Genomic DNA, 27969 nt, shown 5'->3' with positions numbered 1-27969 from the left:
CCCATCACCCGCCACCACCACCAATCCCCCTCCTGGGGGGTTTTTTTTTTTTTTTTTTGGTGGGGTCTTTTTGTGTGCGTGCGATTTTCTCTTCGGCTCTCTTTTTGCATCTTTTTTTTTTTTAATTATAATTTTTTGGAAGACTCCCGGGCTCGGAAGGTGGCCGGAGAGGGGCGTCCAGCCGGCGCCGAAGGGGGGAGAGAGGAGGAGGTTGGGGGGGGTCCCCCCCCCCCCGGGGTGAAGAAGCCGGGGAGAGCGCGGACACCCTACCAAACTTTTGGATGATGACGATGACCACGATGTCTGACGGCTTGGAATCGCAGGACTCGTCGAAATCGGCCTTCATGGAGTTCGGGCACCAGCAGCAGCAGCCGCCGCAGCAGCCGGCGTCGCATCAGTCGCAGCCTCCGCCCCAGCCGCAGCAGCAGCAGCAGCAGCAGCAGCCGCCGGCGCCGCATCAGTCCCAACCGCAGCAGCAGCAGCAGCAGCAGCAGCAGCAGCAAGCTCAGCAGCAGCAACAGCAGCAGCAGCAGCAGCAGAGCTCCCCGGGCATGGCAGAGACCCACTACCCCCTTCACTGCTTGCATTCGGCTGCGGCTGCGGCTGCGGCGGCCGCCGCGGCTGCCGCGGCCAGCTCCCATCACCACCATCATCACCACCACCACCAGCATCACCAACACCACCACGGCTCGCCCTACGCCTCGGCCGGGCCCAATTCCTACAGCCCGCGCTCCCTGGCCGCCGCCTACACCTACATGGGACCCTCTCAGCACAGCCCCTACCTCCAGGGTTACGGCCACGGAGGGGGCGCCAATGCCCAGGCGAGGGGAGAGGATCCAGGTGAGAGGACCCCCCCTCCACCCCCCATCCCCACCATCTCCCACCCCAGGTCCCCCCCTCCCTGCCCTCTCCCTCCCCCACCTCCACCTCCGGGCCCTGGCTTTTCCCCCGGCCAAGGCCTCGCCGGCCTCCTGCACGCGTGGGTGCCTCTGTGTGTTTGTGTGTCCGGGGATGGGCATGTTTGTGTGTGTGTGTGTGTGTGTGTGTGTCCCCAGCTGGCGTGTCGCGCAACATACGTGTGCGTAACCCCAGTCGTGCCCGGCGCGCACCTCCACAGGTCTGGGGCACATTCCACACATGCAGACGCGTGTCCCTGGCCTGTCCTGCCCGTGCATGCGTGAGGGTGTCCACGACCTGTTCCGTACGTGTGTGTTTCTGTGGGGGGTGCGTGCGTGTGTGTGTGTGTGTGTGTGTGCAGGCCAAGGCTCCCCCCCCCCCCCGCATCCCCGTGGGACCCCCGCGGGACCCCCCTTGGCCGGTTTAGGTCTTCCCTAGAGGGTCCGCAGCATGGGACTGGGAAGGGGCAAGGAGCCGGTAGAGGGAAGTGCAGCCGGCCCCCCGGGCGACCCCCGAGAGACCCCCCCACACACACCGAGAGACCCCTCCCACAGCGAGAGACCCCCGGGAAGCCGTTGGGAGAGCTCCTGTCGCTCGAGGACCCGGAGAGAGAGGGCGTTTCTTTGAGTTTCCCCGGTCTCCCCTTTGTTAACTCGCCCTGCTGGGCGACCCCGGCCCCCCGGGGAGTGGGAGTGGGGAGGGTGGGGGGTGGGGGGGCTCTCCCGAGCTAAGGGGCCGGAGGGAGGGCCGACAGTCGAAGCGGGGAGAATGCGCAGGGAGGGGGAGGGAAGAGAGAAAAAGAGCCCCGATCCAGGATTCCGCTTGGCGAGGGAACCGGGAACTGGGCGAACCGGTCAGCCTGGTCAGGCCTCGGCTGGGGGTCGTCCGGGGCTCGGCCCTCCCACCCGCCCCCCGCCCCCCAGCTCCCCGGCCACTGACCCTCGGGGGGTAGGGGGTGTCCTCCCCGCCCCCAGATAGAGACAGAGGAGAGAGCCAGGAGAGATAGAGACTGAGAGACCCCCCCCCACCCCCTTTCCCCCCTTCTCCCTCCTGGGTCCAGGAGGCCGAACGGCCCCTGCCCACTCCCGTTGACCTGTCCGACGCCCCCTCCCTTGGCTTGCAGACCAGCAGAAGACCACGGTCATCGAGAACGGGGAGATCAGGTTCAACGGCAAAGGGAAGAAGATCCGGAAGCCGCGGACCATCTACTCCAGCTTGCAACTGCAGGCCTTGAACCACCGCTTTCAGCAGACGCAGTACCTGGCCCTCCCGGAGCGGGCTGAACTAGCCGCCTCTCTCGGCCTCACCCAGACCCAGGTAAAAAAAAAACCAACCCAAAAAACCTCCCCCGCGGGCCTGAGCCGTGGAGCGACCCGAAGGTCGACGCTCAAATCGTTCCGGCGCTTAGAACAGCGCTCGCCGCGGAGCGAGCGCCTCAACGGACACCATCCTTAGGATGACTATTATTCCCGGGGAGAAGGGCGGGGGCGGGGAAAAGCCAGCCAGGTCCGCTGATGCGGACTGCGGGGAAAAGAAGCCTTAGAAAGGGGGCAGGGGGGTGCGGGGAGACCGCTTTCCGATGCGGGGAAAATAAGGGCCTCGAAAGGCAGCCGCTCTAATAACCAGAAATAGGGCGCAATCCCAACCCCCGGCCGGTCGTGTCTGTGTTCTGCGCGGGGTCGGGGGGTTTGCGTTAAATCACATCGCAGGGGGCGGGCACGGAATCGGACCCCATAAAGTAGTAGCCACCGTCGCAGCATATGTATCCGATCGAGGGAAATGCGGTAGAGAGCAGAATATTAGGAATATTCTAAGCGGGCAGGGCACGGTAGAGAATGAGGGGAAATGGCGTGGGCTAGCCCGGACGCTGGCATGGAATCGACTGATCCAAACTGGTAAAGTGCGGGGTCTAGTACAGTGGAACATCGAAGTAGGCTCGTGAGATCAAGACCGCGAGGCCCATTTAGGAGAGGGGCCGTGTCGGAGCCGATTTGCTCGTGTCCACCCCAGCGCTCGGTACGGCGGCTGGCACGTAGTGAGCACTTAACGAGTACCGTTGTGGTTATTATTGTTGTTTCTGGTGGTAGCAGGAGCGGTAGAGAATAAGAGCCGAGGCTGACACGATAGGCTACGAAATAAAGCCTGCGGTGCTGAGCACTTAGTACAGCGTTCTGGCCGCAGCGAGAGCTCAAGAAATGCCATTGATCGAATAAAGCGAAACACCACGTGTGGTCGTATTGAACACGTTGAAATCTCACGGAGTATACGGAGAAAATTCATAATAAATCTCGGCTCGCAGAGGGTAGAATCGAATATTACAGGCTCGGCGGATACGGTCTGGAAGGATGTGAAATACGATGTACTTGAATATAAGTTAATAAGGCCAGTGTGGTATAAACTAATAGAGTATGGGATAGATTACCCTAAAGCGCCGGCTAATAGAACGTAGGCTAATACAACCTAGGATAATGTAACACAGGCTAGTAGGGTCCAATAAATAGAATATATTGTAATAGAAAGGCTTATAAAACAGCATAGAGTCATGTGGCGTAGAGTAGTATAATTTAATGGAGTAGAGCATAATATTTTGATCCGATCTAATGCGATCTAAATCGAATATATCCTACAGGGACTGGGTCCAACCCGATTTTGCTTGTATCCACCCCGGCGCTCAGTCCAGTGCCTGGCACAGAGTGAACGCTTAAGAGATGCCGTTATTATCATTACCGGACCGTACGTTTTGACGAGTCCGGCCGCGCGGAGCTTGGGGTTCTGGCCCAGGCTAGGGGGTATTCAGCGCTTAGTACAGTGCCCGGCACATAGCAAGCGCTTAAACAGGTACCGGTTTTTATCTTGGGTACGAGACCAAAGCAGCGCGCAGTATCGCTGTTAATCTCGAGTGGCCGACGACGGGTTCGGGCTTCGCAAAGGGCCGAAATGTAGGAGCGGTCAAGGGGAGGGGGGTCCAGGAGGTGGGGGAGGAGGGGGGTCGAGAACCAGGTAGAAGGGACCCCCCCCCCCAATTAAATTAAGGAGGTTTAATTGGCAACCTCCTTAAAGCGCGGGCATCCCCTTTCCCTCCTAGAAGGACCGACCCCCCACTCCAAGCCCAGCCCCATTCGACCACCTAACCTCTCCGGAGGCCTGGATGTCGGAGGGTCGCTAGTCGGGGTCTGGGGGCATCAAACTCTCAGAGAGATTCTTCGGGGAGGGGCGATGGGACCCCTGGGTTTGCCAGAGCAAAAGTCGCTCTCTTCCCCCCTTAGAACGGGTTTGACTTTCGGTGGTCACAATGGCCGGGGCGCTCGCCCTCCCTCAGGCCCCAGCCGGGACCCGCCTTGGCCCTCGGATGCGCCGTGAGCCTAATAATAATAATGATGATGATGATGATGATGATGATGTTGGTATTTGTTAAAAAGCTTACTATGTGCCTATGCTCCCTCGTTCCGGAGGGTCCCGGGCCAGTGTCCGGCCTCAGAGGTCGCCCCGGATGGACCGAACGGTCGCCACCGGCCTGCGCGCCCCGCGGGTTTGGAGACGTGCGGGACCTCCAAGGGGGAGCGTTTTGGGCGTCCGGGGAGCCGGGTGGGAGCCTCCCCGCCTTAGCGGAGGTGCCTGTGTCTGTGTCCCACCCGGGACCCCAGGGACCCCCGACCCCGCGTGGAGAAGGGGGGAGGCGAGTGGGAGCGCACGGGTCCCTCACGGGCGCCGCGTTTTCGCCCCCCTCCCGCCCGCAGGTGAAGATCTGGTTCCAGAACAAACGGTCCAAGTTCAAGAAGCTCCTGAAGCAGGGCAGCAACCCCCACGAGGGTGACCCTCTCCCGGGTCCCGGGGGGCTGTCCCCGCGCTCCCCGGCCCTGCCACCCGTCTGGGACGTGCCCGCATCCACCAAGGGCGTGGGGCTGCCGTCCAACAGCTACATGCCCGGCTATTCCCACTGGTACTCTTCCCCGCACCAAGACACAATGCAGAGATCTCAGATGATGTGACGGAGCCACGCGGGACAGACCCTCGCCCCCCACCCACCCCCGGACCCTCGACCCCCTCCCCCAATCGCCCCCGCCCCCCGCAGACGCTGACCAGACTCGGAACCCGGCCAGGTTTCGGGGGGCTAGGAGTCCCCGGACCCCCTGCAGCCACCGGCCTGGATTCTCCCCCCGTGGGAGGCCCGAGGAGGAGACCTCGCCGACACGGCCATCCCCAAGACCACCCCCCCCCAGCCCCGGGAGCCCCCTCCCCTCCCCAGCCCACCCCGGAGCCTCGACAGCTCCCACCGCGGCCTCCAGGACCTGCCAAAGTTTCTCCAGACCCGGCCTTCCCCGGCCCCGTTTCTACTTGTTTAACGAGCTAAAAGACAGCACGCGATCAAAGAGGAGCGGTTTGAGCTCACGCACACACGCCTGCACCCACGCACACGCGCATGCACACACGGTGCACACGTGCCCACGCGCACGCACGCCCTCATCTGTGGGGTAACGGACCGTCGGCTTCGAACGGGGCCACGGGGTCGAAAATGCTGCTTGGCGCCTCCGGGAGGATGCGCGAAGACAGAAGCCAGGGACCCCCGTTTCGCCCGCCCCTTCCCCATCCCCTCCACCCCCGACCCCCTCCCTCGGCTCTGACACCGACCCCCTGGAAAGACAGAGCGAGGAAGCCATCGATCCCCTCCCCCCAGCCCATCGACCCCCCCCCCCCCAGCCCATCGACCCGGACGGCCCGGAAAGGCCCTGGTGGTCAGCCGCGTGGGAGCTGAAATGATAGGGACGTTTCTACCGAGAATCCTTTCTGTATATATTGTTGAATTTTAGTTGTACATATACTTTGTATGGTTTTGTCTTCTTTCATATATGGAGTAAAAGCCTCAAAACGTCGGGTGGCCTCTCTCTTCTCTCTCCCTCTCTCTCACACACTCTCTTCTCTCCTGTCTATCGCAAAGCAGTGGAGTAGTTGCGGGTACTGAACGCTCGCGTAGCGTGGTGCGCTCTACTAGGCGCTTGGGAAGTACAGAATAACGGAGTAACAAGTTCCCGGCCCACGGGGAGCTGAATTATGCTTTCTTCCTCAGTTTCCAAACAAAAAAAGACGCCCTATTCCGTCAGCTGGGAAACGAGATTTTATTTATATGTATGTGCACATTTATGAACGCTCAATCTCTCACACACACACAGACACACACACACACACACACACACACACAGAGCTATGTAAAAGATTTAGCTCCTGAAATCCTGCCAGGCAGAAACACAGCTAATCGTGGGGTTCTCTCCACTACCCTTCCGTAACTCGTTAGCTGCAATTTCTGCCATTTCTTCTACTCTTACGATTCAGGTGGCCTGCTCTGGGGTTAATACCCGAGGTTTCGTAGCTTTCCGAACCCAGCCTGAAGAAATAGATTCTTTCTCTCTCCCCCTCCCCACCCCTCCTCCCCCACCCCCCCCCTCCCCTAAAAGCCACCGGTGCGCCTCCTCTTCGTGGAGAAAAGAGGAATTAAAAGGCGAGAATGGAAAGGTACAAAAGCCACGACAGCGACCCCGCGCCTCCAAACGCCTAAGCCAAGATGGGTGACTCGTCGGCGATATTGGCAGAAGGACCAGAATCGTGAAAGTGGGAAAGGGAGGGGGGAAAAAGAAAAAGAAAAAGCCAAACAAACCCCCCTTTCGTCACAGAAGCAGGAAGCCCCCATACTGCGAGAATTAATGGCTCCAGACCTGGGCATCTTTCAAATTATGAATCTTGAAACCACTGAAGCCACTTATCAGAAGTCAATAGATACCCTCAGTGAACTCGCTCTAATCGCTGCTACACATAGAAGTCGTGCAAAAGGACAGTCACTATAATTAGGCACAAAGCAGAGTACTTACCGATACGCGGGTCCCCCTTTTTTGTTCCGCAACTACTTCGCTCAGCCAGCTTTCAGAATGGTTTAAAACCGATCAGTCTTGTCATTTTCTAGCATTCGCATTGTTACATTAGGAAAAATGTTTTCTTTTCTTTTCCCCCCTTCCCACTGTGAAACTCTGGGTTCACCGCTCCCCAGGATCGCAGGCGAACAAAGCCTCCAGCTGCAGTGCCACCCAGTTTGAGGCAGACATTGAAGACAATTTAAGGTTTTTATCCACAAGAAGGTTTTTTTTTCTCCCATTCTCTTAAATGCAGCCATAATTAGAGTAATTTTTCATGTAGCCCGCTGATTACAGCGTTTTTACCGTCAAAGATAATTACCTGTAATTTTCTTCCACTTTTAATACTAAAAAGCCATCTTTATTTAGATTCAGGAACAGGAAAGGCGAAACAAAAGAGGGAAATTATTCTGTTATTCATACACAAATTGCAGAGACGTAGGACCTAAAATTGAAAATTAACCAAAATTATAATGCGGAAAGGCAGGGAAGGGGTGCAGAAGAACAGCTGGTAGTAGGGCTTTACTGAATTATTCAAATTACTTTGGGGAGAAAGCTACCATGCACTGAAACCAACACTTTTTTTTTTTGAGAAAATCCACTAGGCACCCGCCAAACCACTGCGTGTGCCCGGCGTCCGAGAGATGCGTGTTAACACGTCGGGAATTACTGTCGTGATGTCTGCTTCCAGTTCGCCTCTCTTGCTTTAAGTCCGCGCCTCTCGCGATTTCCCGCAGTTTAGCGGGGGGGGGGGGGGGTGTCGGGCCTCTGAAAGGCAAAGGGTTAACGTTTCCCCTTCCGGAATTGGGGTGGGGGTGGGGGAGGGGCGGAGCGGTTTGGGGAGGGGGGTGCCGAAGGCCCCCAAAAGTTCGACTGGTCTCTGCCCGGCGCCCTGGGCTTCGACCCAAGCGGGTCGAAAAGTGGGAAAGGGGGGGGGAGGGGAAGGGGGTGAGGGGGAGGGGGGCCAGGGAGGGGGAGGGAAAGTGGGGAGGGGGGCGCAGAAGGGAAGGGGGGGAAGGCTGTGCAGTCAGGGGCCGCCCGGGAGGTGGTCAGGTGAGTCGAATCTTTTGAGTCGAAAGATGTCGACTACAAGGCCGGGACCTTTCCGAAATCAAGAGGGGAAGCAAAAGACAGTTCAGGCAGCTGCTCGGGAGGGAAGGGGGGACCCCCCGACCCCCCTCGTCCAGCCCCGTGGAGAATCTGGGGGGAGCAGCCTCCCCAAAAGACCAGGATAAGGACCGGACTTCTGCGTGGGGTCCCCGGGGGTGGGGGAGAGTGATGGATAGCGGTTCCTGCGGACTCCCCCCCCCAACACCGTCGGTGGGAGGCAGTTGGGGAGGGGGTCCTGTCCCTGTCTCCCCCCACACACCCATTCCCCTGGAGGGGGGGAAGGAGGGGGCGACAGGATGCGCACCCCCCTCCTCGAGACGCTGGGTTCTCTGCGCAGGCTCTTCAGGAGATGGGGAGGAGAGGGGAAGATCCCGCACCCGGGAATTCCCGCAAAGGACGGAGGAGCAGAGCCCCACGCAGCCCCTCGACGCGCCCCCGCAACATGCAAAGACTCGGTCACAGTTTAGGGGAGGAAAAACAAAAACCGCATTGGATTCCAGCCTCTCCTGGAGCAGAAAAGCGCGGTCTCGCGAACCGGCTTCCCCCTGCAGACCTGCCGGATTAAAGAAGGATTTTTTATCCACAGGCTCCTCAATATCGAAATCTAGTTGGGATACACACCCTCTCAAGACCGAGGCAGAGACACAGGTAAACAGAGGCAGAGAGGCGCCAAGAACGAATAGGGGAAACAGAGCAGGAAAGGTACAGACAGACGACAGACAGAAGGATGTCTACAGAGCCTGGGAGTGACCGAGTTTGCAGGTGAAACAGAGGTGAGAGGGTCCCGAATCCCCCAGAGACCCCCCATCCTCTTTTCTATCCAAGAGTGGGTCGACGCTGTTGAACCCACCTGCCCGGGGACAAATTGCAAAATGGGAAAAGGCGAGGGCGCACCGTGCGTTGAAATACACAAGAAATTTTTTTATAAAAAACAAAACAAAAACAACAACAAAAAGAAAACCACAATAATAACAACGACAAGAAAACTTACCCCGTGAGTATCGCTTAAGCAATGACCAGGGTCTAGCAAACTACTCTGAACGGAAGCATAGAGGGAGAGTTCTCTGAATCTCTTTTCTCCCTATTCTTGGTCGAGTGGGTACATCCAGGTGTGAAATTCTTTGCCCAACCCAACACCTCTTATATTGCCAGCGAAATTAGCTGTTATTACTGTCACTGTTTAGTGATGGTTTATAGCTTGATAAAAAAAAAAAAAACCTCCTGTAATCAAGACCTGGCGCATCTTTGCAAATTACAGATAATTGTAAACGTCCAGATTATGATAATAGCATCCTAATCCAGCCTGCAATATAATTATTACAGAGTGTTACGTCTGAAACTGCCCAGTAGGGCTAATTCACCCATTTTGGAGACCCTATTTTGGATGTGCCAATGACCGCGAATGCTCGATTGCCATTTGCGGGTGGGGGTGGGGGGCTGTGGGGAGGGGTGGGGGGCGGAGGGGGGGCTCTAGGAGGGATACGGTGTAGAAAGAGGAAAATGGGAAAGTGAAATGCGAGAGGGAGCGATCAGATCCAACTCGGAAGGACAAAAGCCTGACTCATTCAGGTCGGGGATAGAGGACCGGACGACAGAACTCTACCGCGAATAGGGGTTCAGTCATTCAGCCCATCGCACTGATTGAGCGCTTACTGGGTGCAGGGCACTGGGCTAAACGCTTGGAAAGTACACTGCGGCGACAGATAGAGACGATCCCTACCCAACAACGGGCGGTTCCAAGTCCCCTACGAGGGACGATTCGAAGGCCCGCTCCTCCTTTCCCTCCTTTTTCAGAAATCGAATAAAAGAAAGAAAAGAAAAGAAAGAAGAGAAGCATCTCCCTCCTCCCTCCTCTTCAACCCCGCGGATGAAAAGCCCGGGTTGGTTTTATTTTTTGTTCCGTTTTCCAGTTTCCCCATTGTATCCACCTGTCCCTCCCCGGATGAAAGGCCCGTGCGTCAGTTTCCCCCCCACCCCCTTCATTGTCTCGCCCTCTCCCTTCCCTCCACCCTCCCGGGGTTGGGGACCGTCCCCTTCTCGTCTAGGGGAAAGAGTTTCATAGAAACGAATGGGCGGCGGAGTCGTTGACATCCGAGCCAGGAGCCCCGGGAGAGAAAGGGTGGGGGGGGGGGGAGATGGATCATAATAATAATGATGGTATTTGTGGAGCGCTTACTATGTGTCAGGTTGCGGAGAGAGCTCCGGCTCCGGCTTCCCCCATCGCCTCCCACAACACGGACGAGTCCTAGAGGAGATCAAGCCCCAGGCCGATTAATCCCGGCTAATTAAATCAAGGCGGCAGAAGCGGGAGAGACGCCGACTTTCACGCACCTTTTGTCCCCTTCGCCCGCGTACAGCCGTCGGAGAGCGCGTTCTGTCGAAGCGGGATTGGGGATCCCCCTCTCTCCCCTCCTTGGATGCGTGAGAGGGGGTAGATGGGGGGCGAGCCCGTGGAATAAGGGCTCCCCAACCTTGGACACGTCCCCCGGGGCCGCCTGGAGCAAATAATGATAATAAGGGTGATATCTGTTAAGTGCTCAATCCGTGCCGGGCACTGGACTGAACGCTGGCTAAAGGTAATCGGATTGGACCCAGTCCCTGCCCCCCGTGGGCTTCACAGTCTTCATCCCCATTTACCAGATGAGAGAACTGAGGCTGGAACCGGTCCCCGACCCACTTGGGGGCTCCCAGACTCAATCTCCGGTGTCCGGGTGAGGGAACTGAGGCCCAGAGAAGTGAAGTGACTCGCCCAAGGCCGCCCGGACGACAAGGGGAGGAGGTGGGATTAGAACCCGTGACCTCCTCACACTCCCAGGCCCGGACTTTGGTCACTAAGGGTTTACTAGCAAGAGCCCGGGCTTGGGAGTCAGAGGACGTGGGTTCTAATCCCGGCTCGACACTTGTCAGCTGGGTGACCTGGGGCAAAGCGCTTCACTTCTCTGGGCCTCAGTTCCCTCATCTGTAAAATGGGGATGAAGACCGTGAGCTCCACGTGGGACAACCTGCTTACCTTGTGTCTACTCCAGCGCTTAGAACAGTGCTCAGCACATGGTAAACGCTTAACAAATACCGTTATTATTAGTACTACTCCCTGCTGCTTCAGGTGAGGAGCGGAACGGAAGGTAGAGCCGGTCCAGGGGCCAGAAGTGATGAGAACAAGAATACTTATTATTATTAGGGTATCTGTTAAGAGTTTACTATCTGCCAAGCCCCGTTCTAAGCGCTGGGGTAGATACAAGGTAATCAGGTTGTCCCACGTGGGGCTCACGGTCTTAATGCCCATTTTACAGTTGAGCTAACTGAGGCACAGAGAAGTGAAGTGACTCACTCAAGGTCACACAGCAGGCACGTGGCAGAGCCGGCACTTCCTCCTACCTGTAATTTATTTTCAGTGTGATATCAGGTGACTGGCCCAAGGTCACACAGCAGACAAGTGGAGGAGCCGGGATGGATGCCCAAGCGACCCCCGCCCCAAGCCGGGACGGGACCTTCTGGGCGAAATGGGGAAGGGGAAATCTGTCTGTCTCCCCCGATTAGACTGTAAGCCCGTCAAGGGGCAGGACTGTCTCTCTCTGTTACCGATTTGTCCATTCCAAGCGCTTAGTACAGTGCTCTGCACATAGTAAGCGCTCAATAAATACTATTGATTGAACGAAAAGGGTCGGCGGACCCAGGCCCTCTCGGCTCCCAGGCCCGTGTTCAGGTTTGGCAGTGCCCTCCGCTCGCCCCCCGTGATGGGTCCCCCGTTTTCGTCCAGTGGATCTTCAACCGAGGAAGCCCCCTCACCTCCGAAACTGGACGGTGGTCAGGGAAGGGAGAAGCAGTCTGGCTTAGTGGAAAGAGCCCGGGTTTGGGAGTCGGAGGTCGTGGGTTCTAATCCCGGCTCCGCCCCTTGTCTGCGGGGTGACCCTGGGCAAGCCGCTTCACTTCTCTGAGCCTCAGTGACCTCATCTGGAAAATGGGGATGAATACCGGGAGCCCCAAGTGGGACAACTTGATGACCTCGTAGCTACCCTAGCGCTTAGAACAGTGCTTGGCACGTAATAGGCAACTTCTCACTATGCCTCGATCTCGTCTGTCCCGCCGTCAGCCCCTGGCCCACATCCTACCTCTGGCCTGGAACACCCTTCCTGCTCAAATCTCTCAAACAACTACTTTCCCCCTCACTTCAAAGCCTTATCGAAGGCCCACCTCCTCCAAGAGACCTTCCCTGACTAAGCCCCCCTTTTCCTCAGCTCCCCCTTCCTTCCGCGTCCCCCCTTTGCTTCCCCCTCCCCCCCCACAGCACTTATCTATATATGTCTATATCTGTAATTCTATTTATTTATATTGATGCCTGTTTACCTGTATTGATGTCTATCGCCCCCCCCCTCTGGACTGTGAGCCCGTCGTGGGCAGAGTTTGTCTCTCTTTAGGACTGGATTGTACTTTTCAAGCGCTTAGTACAGTGCTCTGCACACAATAAGCGCTCATTAAATGCAATTGAATAAATGATTAGTAAGCGCTTAACAAATACCATCATCACTATTATTAAGGGTGGGGGTCTTCGTGGTGGAGGGAGGTGCCACTTGTAGTGGCCCCCTCCCGGTTCAGAAACGGGGGTGTGGATGGTCGGACAGAGAGACCCCCCCCCCTAAAAACGGGGGGTTTCAGCGCCCCTGGCCCGGCTGGCCCCCTCCCCCTTCCCCGGAGCCCCCCGGCCCCTCACCCCAAATCCCGGCAGTGGTCGAGGGAAAAGGCTACGCTGGAGAAATCCATAATCCATCCCACATGTGGAAGCGCTTTTACTCCCCTCTTCTCCCCCCACCCAGGGCCTGCTGGACGGTGGGGGCGGGGGGCGGAAGGTGGGGGGTTGAAGGGAGGGTCCCAGGCCCGGGGAGCTTAGACAACCCCAGCCAGAAGATCCCCCCGCGCCCCAGAGAACGACCCCCCGGCTCCATCCTGGCCTCGTCCAGCCCCTCTGCGGAAGCTGCAGGGTCACTGTCGGGGAGGGTCACAACTTTAGGGGTGGGGGGCGGGATGGGGGGCAGGGGCCTGGCTTTGTGGGGCTGAACGTGTTTGTGTGTGTATGTGCCCTTTGCAAGTTCTCCCAGGGGGCATTGAAGAACGTGTCTATGCGAATGGGTGCCTATATGAGGGTGTTGTGGGTATTGAGAATGTGTGTCCATAAGAGGGGGGTTTGTGTATACATTGAGGGTTTGTCTATAGGAGGGGGTTGTGTGTGCATGGAGTGGGTGTCTATAGGAGGGTGTTGTGGGTATTGAGAGTGTGTGCCTATAGAAAGGTGTTGTGTGCACTGAGACTGTGTGTCTATAGGGGAGTGTTGTGTGTCCACTGAGTATGTGTCTATATGAGGGTGTCGTGGGTATTGAGAGTGTGTGTCTATAGGAGGGTGTTGTGCTTACATTGAGTGTGTGTCTATATGAGGGTGCTGTGTGTGCACTGAGAGTGTGTGGGTTTATGTGAGAGTGTTGTGTGTGTTTTGAGGGTGTATGTCTATGTGAAGGTGTTGTGTGTTCACGGAGAGTGTGCCCTGAGTGTGTCTATAGGAGGGTGTTGTGTGTGCACTGAGAGGGAGTTTATGTCAGGGTGTGTGCATGAATTGGGAATGTGTGGCCTGCAAGGTCAGAGCGTGTGTGTGTGTGTGTGTGTGTGTGTGTACGTATGTCAGTGTGTTCATTTGAGGGTGCGAGAGCGTGCATTGAGCCGGTGGATCTGCGTGTGTTTGTGAGAGTGTGTGGATCTATTTTCTGCCGGCTGTGTATATGTGGGCTCGTGTGTGGATGTGCGCGTGTCTGTGTGGGGTATCTGTGTGTTTTGCAGGATGTGTCCGGGTGTGTGTACGTGTGTGTGTGTGTGCGTTTGCTGTGGGGGAGGGGAAGAGGGCCTGTCTGTGTGTGTCCTGCAGGATGTGTGTGTGTGGGGTGTGTGTGTGAGTGTGTGTATATGTGTGTGTGTGCGTCGGGCCCTGTGGCTCAGCCCTGGAGCCAACCCGTCACCCACAGGAATGCGGCTCCTCGCGGCTCCTCCGTGTCCGCCGCCTCCGTGTCCGCCCGCCGCCCGCCACCGCCGCCGCCGCCGCCGCCCGGAGGAGCCCGCCAGGAAAAAGAAAAAAGAAAAAGAAACCCACCGCCCACCCGCCCCCCACCCCTCACCCCCGCCCCCGTGGCCCACACCGAGGAGGAGGAGGACGACGACGACACGATTTGCCAAGCCCGGCCTGACCCTAGACCAAATCAACTCTAGTTCCAGGCCCAGGCCGGCCTGACCCCAGACTGACGCCCCCCAGCCCCAAACCAACTCTAGTTCCAGGCCCGGGCTGGCCCTTCCCCATCCCGATGCTCCCAGCCCGGCCCCGGCCGGACCCCAGACCCAAACCAACTCTAATTCCGGGCCCAGGCCGGGCTGACCCCGGCCTGACGCCCCCCAGCCCAGCCCCAGCCGGACCCCAGACCCAAACCGACTCTAATTCCAGGCCCAGGCTGGCCCTTCTCCAGTCTGATGCTCCTAGCCCAGGCCCAGGCGGACCCCAGACCCAAACCAACTTTAATTCCAGGTCCAGGCCGGGCTGATTAGACCGTGAGCCCGTCAAATTGTCCATTCCAAGCGCTTAGTACAGTGCTCTGCACATAGTAAGCGCTCAATAAATACTATTGAATGAATGAATGAATGGCACGAGCCTGGCGCCCCCCAGCCTAGCCCCAGCCAGACCCCAGACCCAAACCAACTCTAGTTCCAGGCCCAGGCTGGCCCTTCCCCGGCCCGGATGCCCGCAGCCCGGCCCCGGCCGGACCCCAGACCCAAACCGACTCTAATTCCGGGTCCAGGGTGGCCTGACAGCCTGACGCCCTCCAGCCCAGCCCCAGGCGGACCCCGGACCCAAAACAACTCTAATTCCGGGCTCAGGCCAGGCTGACCCCATCTTGACGCCCCCCCCGCAGCCGGACCCCAGACCCAAACCAACTCTAGTTCCAGCCCGACGCCCCCCCCAGCCCAGCCCCAGCCGGACTCCAGAGCCAAACCAACTCTAGTTCCAGCCCAGTCCGACCCTAACCCTAGCCCCAGCCCGACCCCAGCCCCACCTCGGCCCAACGCTAGCGCCAACCCAGCTCAGCCCAGCCCAGGCTGACCCCGGCTGACCCCGGTTCCGGCCCCCGACCCCGGCCCCGGCCTCAGGCTGGCAAATGGCATTTCATTGGATCTTCTACCGTGGACAGGTGGAGGGGGAGCATGAGTGATATAAATCCAGGAATTTTAGCCCAGAATCCTCCTCCTCTGGAGGTGGGAAAGGGAAACAGAGAGGAGAGAGACTTGGCGGGGGGGGGCAAAAGAGGGGAAAAGAAAGGGAGGAGAGAGGGGAGGAAAGAGAGTCAATGGAGGATGATGGCAGAACTGGGATGCAGGAGGAGGGAGGAGGTACCTGGAAATGCATGGGTGAGACTAGCCAAGAGCAGAACTCTGAGCTCTTAATAATATGGTATTTGTTAAGTGCTTACTATGAGGCAGATACTGTATTAAGCGCTGGGGTGAATAGAAGGAAATCAGATTGGACACGGTCCCTCTCCCCCGTGGGCCTCAGCATCTCAATCCCCCTTTCGCAGATGAGGTCACTGGGGCCCAGGGAAGAGAAGTGACTTGTCGAGGACACACAGCTGTCAAGTCACACAGTCAAGTGGCGGAGGCGGGATTAGAATCCGTGGCCTTCTGACTCCCCGGCCCGTGCTCGATCTCCTACGCTGCTTCTCTTAGAAGGGAGACAGGTCTGGGTGTCTCTCTCTCTCTCTGTCTCTGTCTCTCACACCCACACAGGCACACACCCCTGACCACACCTAGCCTCACACGTTCATACGCACACTACCCCTCCCACACAGTCACACAAACTCACCCACACCCACTCACCCACACCCGTGTTCAAACGTTCCCCTCCCAACCCATCAACCTACTAACTCTATTGCACTCTCTGAAGTGCTTAGCACACTGCTGTGTGCACATCGTGCTCGATAAATCGGATCGATTGCGTATTTGGCGCAAACACTGGACTAAGAGAAGCAGCCTGGCTCAGTGGAAAGAGTTTGGGCTTGGGAGTCAGAGGTCATGGGTTCGAATCCCGGATCTGCCACTTGGCAGCTGGGTGACGTGGGCGAGTCACTTCACTTCTCTGGGCCTCGGTTACCTCATCTGTAAAATGGGGATTAGGATTGGGAGCCTCACGTGGGACGACCTGATGACCCTGTATCCACCCCAGGGTTTAGAACTGTGCTCTGCACATAGTAAGCGCTTAACAAATACCAACATTATCATTATTATTATTAAGAGGATGGGAGAGGATAAGAGAGTGAGTAAACACAAGCCCTGCCCTCCAGGAGTTGACCGTCTAGTCTGCAGAGCACTGCGCTGAACACTTGGCAGAGGACAACAGAGTTAGCAGACATTATCCCTGCCCTCAAGAAGCTTAGAGTCCACTGTGTGCAGAGCACTGAAACTAAGTGATTGAGTAGTTACGATCCCTGTCTTCAATATCTTAACATGCTAGCAGAGGAGATAGATCCTAAAATATATTCGAGATCAGAGGAAACCACAGACTCTAAAGATTCATTCATTCGATCGCATTTATCGAGCACTTACTGCGTGCGGAGCACTGTACTAAGCGCTTGGAGAGTACGATTCAGCAATAAAGAGAGACGATCCCTCCCTCCAATGGGCGTAAATCCCATGGGGGTGGGGGAGTGGGTTCCGAAGCATTCTGGTGATGTGGAAGTGTTGAAGTTGAGAGATGAAACATTATTCCGGGAAGACCTCCTGGAGGAGATCCATCAATCGATCACTGGTATTTATTGAGCGCTTACTGTGTGCAAAGCATCCCACTAAGCGGTAGGTGTGATCCTTGTCAGAGCGAGCTTATTGTTTAGAGGGGGAGACGGATGTTGAAATAAATAATTTATAATAAATAATTTGTAGATATGTACGTAAGTGCTGTGGCCCCGAGAGTGGGGCGAATACCAAAGGTCCAAAGGACCCTAGTGCCTCACTTGGGAGTCAGAGGTCGTGGGTTCTAATTCCGGCTCCATCACTTGTCAGCTGTGTGACTTTGGGCAAGTCACTTCACTTCTCTGGGCCTCAGTTCCCTCATCTGTAAAATGGGGATGACGACTGTGAGCCCCACATGGGACAACCTGATTACCCTGTATCTCCCCCAGTGCTTAGAACAGGGCGCAGCACGTAGTAAGCGTTTAACAAATACCAACATTATTAATATTTTATCCTTAATCTCCCCATAACCTTTCCCTCGCATCCCTGCTCGCAGTCCTCTTTGTCCCCTGATACTCTCACCCAAGCCCCCACTCATCCTGACCCTCTCTGTCCCCCATGCCCTCACTCACCCTGGCACTGCCACTCATGCCCCCACTCACCCTGGCACTCATTCTCATCCATGCCCCCACTCACCCTGGCACTCACTCTCATCCATGCCCTCATTCAACCTGGCAATGGCTGTCACTTATGCCCCCGCTCACCCTGGCACTCACTCACCAATGCCCTCACTCACCCTGGCACTCACTCTCATCCACGCCCTCACTCATCCTGGCACTTAGTGTCACTCATGCCCCCAGTCATCCTGGCACTCACTGTCCCTCGTGCCCCCACTCACCCTGGCACTCACTCACCAATGCCCCCTCTCTCCCTGGCACTCACTCAACCTGGTACTGTCACCCATGCCTCCATTCACCCTGGCACTCTCACCCAGACCCTCACTCACCCTGGTATTGATTGTAACCCACGCCCTCACTCGCCCTGGTACCGGCTGTCACCCGCGCCCAGGCGTTCAGTGCAAGTGGCTGGCCCATGTCTCTCTTCTCGGACTCAGAAACCCACAGGTGCCGCTCTGTCTTGCCGGGATCGGCTTTCTCCCCGCCACCAAAGCCAGGATCTTCTGCCCTGAATCCCTCCTGGTGCGTCCGGAGACCACTCCTGGCTCGTCTTCCCCAAGCCCACCCATTGACTCCCCCTGCTTAACATGAGCACAGAGATCAGCCACTCGGAGCGAGACAGGGAGACCCTGACAGAGAGACATGAGGAGACAGAGGGGGGCGTTGACAGAGACGGGGCTGAGCAGACAGGGGACAGAGACCGGCGGAGTTAGGCCGGAGAGGGACAGAGACGGAGATTTACAGGGACAGAGATAAACACGCAGAAAGAGAAAACCAGAGACAAAATGGGTCTGAAATCAGAGACAGTCTGGGACAGAAACACTCCGCCCAGCACAGGCCCGGGGACAGACGGACCGGTCCGGACACAGGGCCAGAGACGGACAGGGTAGGCAGAGACAGAAACGGGGATGGTCAGGGACAGGCACAGGGGACAGACAGACATGGGGACAGGGCAGAGAGACACGACGGACACAGTGTCCAGGATGGGCCGGACCAGATATGGGAAGATGGACAGATGGACAAGCATAGGCCCAGGGGCAGAGACAGACAGACGGTTACAGGGAAAGGGACAGATAGAAACCGACAGCGTAGACAGATCTCGCCTGTCTCGCCGCCGACCCCCAGGCCCAAGTCCCGCCTCTGGCCCGGAACGTCCTCCGACCTCAAATCCCACAGAATGACCCTCCCCTCTCCTTCAAAGCCTTACTGAAGGCCCACCTCCTCCAGGAGGCCTTCCCAGACTAAGCCCCACTTTTCCTCATCTCCCACTCCCTTCCACGTCACCCTGCCTCACTCCCCTTGCTCTTCCCCAAGCCCAACCCCACAGCACTTATATGTCCCTATCTGATATTTTATTTATTTGTATTGATGTCTGCCTCCCCAACTTGAGACTGTAATCTCTTTGTGGGTGGGGAAAGTCACTGTTTATTGTTGTATCATTCTCTCCCAAGCGCTTAGTCCAGTGCTCTGTCCACAGTAAGCGCTCAATAAATGAATGAATACAGGGACACAGACACAGACAGATGAACAGGGCCATGGCCAGACTGAAACAGACAGACACGGGAACAGGGACAGATGGATATACGGGGGGCGGGGGGCAAGTTGAGGGGCAGAGATAATAGTATAATAATAAGAATGGTATTAAGTGCTTACCGTGTTCCAGGCGCTGTATTAAATGCTAGGTTGGATACAAGCCAATCGGGTTGGACACAGTCCCTGTCCCTCATGCAGCTCACAGCCTCCATCCCCATTTGACAGATGAGGGAACTGAGGCCCAGAGACTTTCCCAAGGCCGCACAGCAGACAAATGCAGGAGGTGGGATTAGAACCCATGACCTCTGACTCCCAGGCCCTTGTTCTAGCCACTACGCCATGCTGCTTCCTGACGGTCACAGGGACAGATGGACCCGTCCGGTCACAGGCCCTGAGGCAGACGGGGCAGACGGACACGGGGACAGAGACCGACTGAAATGACCAAGGCCAGACTGGACTGGACGGACACGGGAAGACGGACAGTTGGACAAGCGTGGGCCCAGGCTCAGAGACGGAAGGACGGTCTCCCGGCCAGGGCCGAACAGACACAAACCTCCAGAGACAGAGAGAGGGCCGGGCGGGCGGGGCTGGGCCGGACAGAGCCAGGGTGGCCGGTCCCTCGTCCAGTGGGGGGCGGGTCCTCGGGGGGGAGGTCGGTGGCCGTGGAGCGGCCGGCCGAGGCCTTAAACCGACGCAGGGAGGGACGAGGGGGCGAGGTGCCAGCCCGGAAATAATGGCCTTTCTTCTCCCCAGGCCCGGCGCCAGCAAAGGCTTTGCTCGCCCAGTTCCGGGAGGCCGAACCCAGTTCGATCCGATCCTACCCGAATCCACAGCCCGGAGCCCCGAGCTCCTCCCCCGACACACACATACACACACCCAGATACACACACACACACACGCAATACACGTGTACCCACGGACTGACATATACACGCACCTTCCTGTGCTCACATATAGCAAATCCCGGCTCCGCCACTTGTCTGCTGTGTGGCCTTGGACAAGGCACTTCGTTTCTCTGGGCCTCGGTTCCCTCAGCTGGAAAATGGGGATGGAGACTGAGTCCCACATGGGACTGGCTCCAACTCCATTTGCTTGCTTCCACCCCAGCGCTTAGTACAGTGCCTGGCACATAGGAAGCGCTTAACACCATCATCATTATTATTATTATTTAAAAAAACCTGTGCACATCTTTACACAAGCACACCCCGACACGCACACATTCATAAACAAAGCTAGATATAGTAGATCCACACTCACACTTACATACGTACCCAGGCACTAACATATACACGCACCTTCCTGTGCTCACATATAAACACCTGTGCACATCTTTACACACACCTTGACTCACACACATTCATAAACAAAGACAGGTAAGGTAAATGTACACGCGCACATACTTATGTACTCATGCACTAACATATACATGTACCTTCGTGTGCTTAGTACAGTGCCCGGCACATAGTAAGCCCTGAACAGATACCATAACCCCCGTGCACGTTTGCACACGTGCACACACACACACCTAGACACACATATTCATAAACAAAGCTGGATATAAGATACATACGCACACATGCGTAAGTACCCACACACTAAACACGCACCCTTGTGTGTTCACATACAACCACCCGTGCACATCTTTACACACTCCTGACACACAGACTCATAAAACTAGATATAATAGATACACCCACCCATGTATGTGTGTACCGAGGCCCTAACGTATACACGCACCTTCCTGTGTTCACATATAAACACATCTTTACATGCACCTAGATACACATGCACACATTAAAAAAAAAGCTGCAGATAAATTCTCACCCACATCCACTTATACCCAGGTACCAACATGCCCCCTTGCCTCCCCCATGGGCCTTCGTATACACACCTGCCCCCATCTATATGCACACGCCCGCAGATACACAAGCGCACATTGTCACCTCGGTCGCCGCTGCCTGACTCGCATCTGGAGCGCTTCGCCCGGGACCCCCAAACCCATCAAACACACACACGCACACACACACACTCACCAACACACACTCAAACCCACACACACCAACACACACACACATACCCACCTTCACCCCCACCCCCACCCCAACCCATACCCACCCACCAACACATATACACACACCCCCACTCACCAACATACACATACCCACACACCCACCCATACCCACACGTACCCACCAACACACACACACACACCAACACACTCATACCCACCCATCAACACATACACAAATACACAAACACCAACATACACATACCCACACATCCACCTACACACACACTCCCACCAACACACACACACACACACACCAACACACATATCCATACACCCCACACCCACATGCCCCCCACACCCTCCCATGCCCACACCCCCCCCCCCCAATACACATACACCAACACCCACCCCTAAACCACCAAGCTCCCCCACCTCCCCCCCACCACCCTCACACCCAACACCCCCCCCAACACACCCACACAATCACACCCATTGTCCATACACCCTCACACGCAAACATAGGCTCACACACTAATACACACCCTCCCAGACTACCACATCCATATCACACTCGTCCCCCTACACACTGACAGATTCCCCCTCCACCCCCCCGACCCAGCCATGCCACACAGTCACAACCCCTCATCTGTAAAATGGGGATGAAGACTGTGAGCCCCACGTGGGACCACCTGATTCCCCTGTCTACCCCAGCGCTTAGATCAGTGCTCGGCACATAGTAAGCGCTTAACAAATACCAACACTATTATTATTAACCCCGCTCTCACAACACGGTAACCGACACTAGACGCATTAGGAGAGCTTCGATCGCCTTTGGAAACCTCTCTGTCTCTTAAAAAAATCACCAAAATTGTCAGTCACGGTACACAGACCTCTCGCGTAACAACCCCAAGTGGCAGGCCATTCCGAAAGGGGAAGAAAGGTTATTACGCTCCCAGATCAGGACATTCCGTGTGGAACACGATCCTCCCGAATCATCAAGGGGTTCTTCCCCCTCCCCTCCCTCTCCCCTCCCCAACGACCACCCCCATTCGCTCTGTACCCCAAAGCAGCAGCGTTGTAAGGGCCGGGGAGGGGGAGACGTCTCTCGACCCCGGGTCTCCACTCCGGTCTCTGGGCCCGGTGGAAAGGAAGGCTTTGGAGAACCGCGCCGCTGCTGCCGCTTTTCTCTCATGGTCGAAATAATTTTATTTACCCAGAATATACAGTTTAATTCCTCTATCTACACGTATTTACACGGTGAAAATAACGGGGAGCAAAAAGTCTCTGGAAGAGTTGAGGTCATAGATTTCAAGGCACCTTTGAAAGTGTCCACAGTTAAGCCCAAAAGAGTCCGTCGGTTAAAAAAGAAAAAGGGGGGAGGGAGGAAGGGGGGCTTTCCTCGGAAATAAAATAATTTACAGGGACGGAGCTTGAGCCATGAATAGCAACCGCTCGCTCTCTCTCATCCTCTCTCACTCTTTCTCCTAGCTTAAAAAACAACACAAATGAATACACAAACACACATACACACACCCTCCGCCTTCTCTGAATTCTCTCTGTAAAAAGAGTAAAAGCCCAGTGAAGAGAGGTAGGGAGGGGAAAGGGATTAAAGAAAATTAAACCCACAGAGGGACCGAGAGACGGAGAGAGCGCGGGAGGGAAGAGTTTTGGAGGTGGAGACGGAAAGACAGGGAGAGAGAGCCGGACACGGGTTTTGGGGATGGCCAGGCGGGAGGATTTTGAGAAGGACGGGTGGGGAGGTGGACAGACGGGTTTGGGGACGGATAAAGAGATGGACGGAGGGGTTTGGAGCCGGATGGATCGGGAGGTGGACGGAGGCGCTTGGAGCTGGACAGATGGGGAGGGGCAGAGGGGTTTGGAGCCGGACAGACGGGGAGATGGACAGACGCGTTTGGAGACGGATAAGGAGATAGAGGGGTTCGGAGCCGGACAGACGCGTTTGGAGCCGGACTGATCGGGAGACGGACAGACGCATTTGGAGACGGATAAGGAGATGGACAGAGGGGTTTGGAGCCGGACAAATGAGGAGTGGACCGACGCGTTTGAAGTCGGGTTGGAACCGGATAGGTGGGAAGCTGGACAGACGAGTCCGGAGCCGGACAGACGGGTTTGGAGATGGACAGATGGGGAGATGGACAGACGCGTTTGGAGACGGATAGAGAGATGGACAGGGGGGTTTGGAGCCGGAGAGATGGGGAGTCGGGCAGACGCGTTTGGAGATGGACGGATGGGGAGCCGGGCAGACGCGTTTGGAGATGGACGGATGGGGAGCTGGGCAGACGCGTTTGGAGACGGATAGAGAGATGGACAGAGGGGTTCGGAGCCGGAGAGATGGGGAGCCGGACAGACGAGTCCGGAGCCGGACAGACCGGTTTGGAGCCGGACAGACGGGGAGCTGGACAGACGCGTTTGGAGGCGGATCTTGGGATGGACAGCCGGGTTCCCCGACGGACGGACGGACGGACAGTCGGGGGAAGGAGGCGGGCGAGCGGGACCGGCGGTGGCCCCGCGCTAGTAGAGCGACCCCGAGGCGAGGGTGAGGAGCTGCTGCGGGGATCCGTGGGGATGTAAGTGGGATCCGAGGTTGCCGGGCGCCGGGTACCAGCCCGCCGAACCGTCCAGGTAGCCCGAGGCGGCGGGGGACGTACTGGACGCCGTGGGGTGGGCGTGGGCCTGGTGGGCGAGGGTGCGGGGGGTCGGCCGGGGCTCCCACGGGGCGGGGGATTGCGGAGAGTTGCAGGTCATGGGGTCGCTGGAGCTGGGGCTGTATTCTGAAGGCAGCTCGCCGTTCTTCATGATCTTCTTGATCTTGGACCTTTTGTTCTGGAACCAGATTTTCACCTGGGGAGGAAAGGGGCAGACTTGGAGTGGGGGAGACTCCCTGCCCCTCCGTCCCCCCTCCCCCGCCCCCAAACTCGGCGAAGACAAGAAGAAGAAGAAGAAGAAGAAGAAGAAGAAGAGAAGAAGAAGAGGAGAAGCAGCGTGGCTCAGTGGAAAGAGCCCGGGCTTGGGAGTCGTGGGTTCTAATCCCGATCCCGTCACTTGTCTGCTGCGTGACTTTGGGCCAGTCGCTTCACTTTTCTGGGCCTCAGTTCCCTCAACTGGAAAATGGCCATGAAGACTGTGAGCCCCACGGGGGGCAACCTGATCACCTTGTATTCCACCCTTCCCCAGCGCTTAGAACAGTGCTTGGCACGTAGTAAGCGGTTAACAAATACCAACGTTATCATTCCAATCCTGGCTCCGCCGCTTGTCTGCTGCGTGACTTTGGGCCAGTCACTTCACTTTTCTGGGCCTCGGTTCTCTCAGCTGGAAAATGGGGATGAAGACTGTGAACCCCACGGGGGACAACCTGATCACCTTGTATCCCCCCAGCCAGCGCTTAGAACAGTGCTTGGCACAGAGTGAGCGCTTAACAAATGCCATCGTCATCATTATTATTATTATTCTCTAGGCCTCAGTTACCTTATCTGTAAACGGGAGGGTTGAGATTTAGAGTCCCACGGGGGACAGGAATTGCGGCCAAGCGAATTCGCTTGGACCTCCCCCAGCGCTTAGCACATAGCCAGCGTTTAGGAACAAATGACGGTAGAAGACAAAACAAACTAAGGAACGAGTAAGCGAGCCATCCGGGTGGGGTGTGGGTGTGTGTTTGTGTGGGTGTGTGGGTGTGTGTCTGTGGGTAGGTGGGGGTCCGACCTGTTTTTCTCTCTCTTTTTCTTTTTTAGTTTACCGTCTCCCTTTCAGTTCTGCTGCGGAGGTGGCTTTTGTTTGGACGCCCCCCAGACGGACACGCAAATAAAACACCGTCAAGACGGGTGGGGGGTAAGGGGAGGAGGCCAGGCCGTAGAACCCCCACCCCAGCTCCCCCTACTCCCGGTCGCCCTTCCAGCCAGCCTAATCCGGAATCTTTCCCGCCCCTTCCCCACCCCCGCTTTTTTCGGGAAAATCGGCCAGGCAGGAATTCGCCTTCGATCCAGGGCGGCGGCGCTTGGGAAGGCCTTGATCCTTCCAAAAACGCCCGGCGCCCGGGGGGGAGAAGCTGGGGGAAGGGGAGGAGGGGGAGGGAAGGGGTCCTGCCTCCTCCCCAAACTAAAGACCACATCCCCGGCGGCTCCCCTTCCTCATTACACCCCGAAGGAGCCGCTGGGATGGTCCCAGGCGTCCGCGGCTCCCTGACCCCCCCCCCCCAAGTCACCCGCGGCGCCCCCGGGAAAATCCTGGAAAGGGTCTTCCCTCTTCCCTCCTCCTCCTCCTCTCCCGGAGGCTATGGATCCCCCCCAAATCAACCCATCTCCCCCTTTCCAGCTCCCTAGACTGCGAGCTCGCCCTGGTCAGGGATTGTCCCTCTTTAATGCGTCCTGTGCTTTCCCAAGCGCTGAGTCCAGTGCTCTGCACACAGTAAGAGCTCAAGAAATACGACTGAATAAACGAATGACCGGATCCGAATGTCTGGAGAGCAGGAAGAGGGGGAGACGGGGGTCGGTGGCGGGGTGGGGTGTTCCCTTTCATTCAGTAATTGTCAGGCGCATTTACTGAGCGCTTATTGTGTGCAGAGCACCGGCCTAAGCGCTTGGAGAGTACGAGAGAGGAACAAAGAGAGATAATCCCTGCCCACGACGGGCTCCCCCTCGTCCAGGGATTCGGGGTTCGCTCGGGTCCGGCCAGGGGTGGGCGGCGAGGTTACCTGGGTCTGGGTGAGGCCGAGGGAAGCGGCCAATTCGGCCCTTTCGGGCAGGGCCAGGTACTGGGTCTTCTGGAATCGCCTCTGCAAGGCGGCCAGCTGGAAGCTGGAATAAATGGTGCGAGGCTTGCGCACTTTCTTCGGCTTGCCGTTCACCATCCTCACCTCCGGCTCCGCCGCCTCTTTCTCTAAACAAGAAGAGGAGGACCGGCTCAATAATAATAATTAATAATAATAAAACGGTGGTATTCGTTAAGCGCTTACTTTGTGCCAGGCAAGGCCTCTGTCTCCCCAAGCCCCCGGTCTCTACCTCATCCGTCCCTCGACCCCCGGTCCTGGGCCTTAGAGACGGTCACCAGGACCCCAGAGAGGACATGTCCAGCTCCTGTCCAGCCACCGGGGACAAATCGGGGCTTGGAAACGACCCTAAAGACACCCTCCCCCGACAGTCCCCAAATTTCGATTTGGCCGGTCTCCCCAGCGCCCCGCAACCGGGCCGGGGGCACCGCTCCCCTCCTCCCCATCCCCCTTTTCGTCTGATGAACAAAATCTCTAGCGAGACAGTGAGACCCCCTCCCCCCGCACCTCCCCACACACCGTCGCTACAGTGCCTAACCGGCGCTCACCCTCTGAGAAACGATGGGCCAGGCTCTGGTCTCCCTCCTATCGGGCCCCGGGAGATGCGAAGGGGAGACGGTGTGTCCGCAAGGACCCGTCTTTGGGGTGTGTGTGTGTGGGGGGGGGGGTGGTGTGTGTGTGATGTGAGTTTGTGTACGCGCACCCCTTTGTGTCTGGGTTGGCGCACGAACGTTGGTTTAACTTTGTTCTCAGCCGGAGGGCCTCTTGTTTCTAGTTGGTGCCAACGTTTGTGAGTCCGGCTTGTGTGTGTGTGTGGGTTTTTTTTTGGTGGGGGGGGGTGGGGGGTGTCTCTCTATGCCGTGTATCTGAGTGTGTGCGTGTCTCTGAGAGTGTGTGTGTGTCTACGCGCTCCCCTTTGTGTCTGAGTTGGCGCACGAATGTCGGTTTAACTTTGTGTCTGAGCCGGAGGGCCTCTTGTTTTTAGTTTGTGCCTGTGTTTGTGAGCCCGCCTCGTAAGCCTTTTTTTTTGGGGGGGGGGGGGGGGAGATGTTCTCTGTGCCGTATATCTGAGTGTGTGTGTGTGTGTCTGAGTGTGTGTGTGTGTGTCTCTGAGTGTGTGTGTGTGTCCAGGCGCGCAGCGTGGCGGTGGTCTGGCCTGGCCCGCGCAGAGATGCTAATATTAGCCCAGCTCTGAATGTGGAGCTGATGAAACTCGGTCCGGAAATTCTCCAGGTTGAACCTCCAGCCCCCCCTGCCTCCCCGGCCCCCGATTTCCCCGCCGGACACCCCCTCCCACACCCCTCACAACCCGTCACGGGATCCCCCCGACCCCACCCCCACACCCCCGCACCCCAGTGAGAACCACCGTTTTCAAGGCGGTCGGGGAAGCCAGCAGTCCCGCTCCCCCCGCGGGAAAGACCCGGGCTGGTGGGACCCCCCTCCTCACACCCCCTCGCCCCCTTTCCCCCTCCCTCCTCCCGTCCCGAGGTGGGGGGTGCCCCCCCTCCCCGTCCCGGACCCGGGGAGACTCGTCCCTGGCTAGGGAAGCCCCCCTCGAGGGGGGCCGGCCCCCTCCCCAGCCTTGGCCTTACCTGTGTGGCAGGAGGGTCCCGGGGGCCGGCCGTAGCCCCCTCCCCCTGCTCCGTACTGGGGGTAGGGGGTCGAATAGCCGAAATCGGGGTAGACTTTGGCGGGGTAGTGTCCGGCCGGCCCGCCCAGCCCGGGGTACTGGTAGGGGAAGGCCTTGGCGCCGGTCCCGTAGCCCCCCGACGGGCCGTACAAGTCCGAGTGGGGGGCCGTGGACTCCGGCCTGGTGGGCGAGTCCTGCGAGGTCGGGGGGCGGTGGGGGTGGGGGTGCGGGGGAGGGTGGGGGGCGGCCTGGTGCATGGTCGGGGTCCCGGGGAAGGGGCTCTGGAGGTCGGCCGGACGCCCGCCGGACACCCTTCCGTCCAACACGGCTGTCATCGCCGGGCCGGGGCCGGAGGGGGGTCCCGGAGGGGACGGGGGAGGGGGGGCCGGGGCCGGGGGTCTCCGGGGGTCTCCGGGGGTGTCCGGGGGTCCCGTCGCCGCCTCGGGACGCCCAGCCGTGTGGCCGCCGCCGCCGCCCGGGAGAGGAGAGGCTCTAAGCAGACATGGCAGTGCCAGAGGAGGAGACCGAGTTGGAGAGATGGAGAGGGGGTGGGGGGTGGGGAGGGGGTGGGAGGGGGCTGGGGGAGGAGGAGGAGGAGGAGGAAGAGGGAGGGGAGAGGAAGAGGAAGAGGAAGAGGAGGCTCCCCGGCTCCTTCTGGGGCGCTTTTGCAGGCTGGGGTC

At 57.7% G+C, this 27969-nt stretch overlaps 2 protein-coding genes across 2 annotated transcripts; one reads left to right on the top strand and one right to left on the bottom strand.

Moving 5' to 3' along the window:
- The first annotated feature begins 60 nt into the window (after window positions 1-60).
- On the top strand, window positions 61-4932 carry DLX6 (distal-less homeobox 6). The gene is made up of 3 exons (XM_029070148.2): window positions 61-840; window positions 2021-2214; window positions 4635-4932. The coding sequence occupies exons 1-3, from the start codon at window positions 282-284 to the stop codon at window positions 4884-4886; spliced, it is 1005 nt and encodes a 334-aa protein (XP_028925981.1). The 5' UTR covers window positions 61-281; the 3' UTR covers window positions 4887-4932.
- Window positions 4933-22051: 17119 nt separating this feature from the next.
- On the bottom strand, window positions 22052-27624 carry DLX5 (distal-less homeobox 5). The gene is made up of 3 exons (XM_029070939.2): window positions 27252-27624; window positions 25585-25769; window positions 22052-23738 (listed from the first exon to the last, which is right to left on the bottom strand). The coding sequence occupies exons 1-3, from the start codon at window positions 27622-27624 to the stop codon at window positions 23409-23411; spliced, it is 888 nt and encodes a 295-aa protein (XP_028926772.1). The 3' UTR covers window positions 22052-23408.
- Between the last annotated feature and the right edge of the window lie 345 nt (window positions 27625-27969).

This window comes from Ornithorhynchus anatinus, chromosome 8 (assembly GCF_004115215.2).
Source record: "Ornithorhynchus anatinus isolate Pmale09 chromosome 8, mOrnAna1.pri.v4, whole genome shotgun sequence".
NCBI lineage: Eukaryota > Metazoa > Chordata > Mammalia > Monotremata > Ornithorhynchidae > Ornithorhynchus > Ornithorhynchus anatinus.
This window is presented reverse-complemented; position numbering and strand designations above follow the sequence as displayed.

Excerpts from the sequence above, each read along its gene's own strand:
- DLX6 (XM_029070148.2), top strand. The coding sequence starts at position 282 with ATGATGACGATGACCACGATGTCTGACGGCTTGGAATCGCAGGACTCG. Across the intron at positions 841-2,020 it reads GGCGAGGGGAGAGGATCCAG|ACCAGCAGAAGACCACGGTC; the intron begins GTGAGAGGACCC and ends CTTGGCTTGCAG. Across the intron at positions 2,215-4,634 it reads TCGGCCTCACCCAGACCCAG|GTGAAGATCTGGTTCCAGAA; the intron begins GTAAAAAAAAAA and ends TCCCGCCCGCAG.
- DLX5 (XM_029070939.2), bottom strand. The coding sequence starts at position 27,624 with ATGACAGCCGTGTTGGACGGAAGGGTGTCCGGCGGGCGTCCGGCCGAC. Across the intron at positions 25,770-27,251 it reads GGGACCCTCCTGCCACACAG|AGAAAGAGGCGGCGGAGCCG; the intron begins GTAAGGCCAAGG and ends CTTCTTGTTTAG. Across the intron at positions 23,739-25,584 it reads TCGGCCTCACCCAGACCCAG|GTGAAAATCTGGTTCCAGAA; the intron begins GTAACCTCGCCG and ends TTTCCTCCCCAG.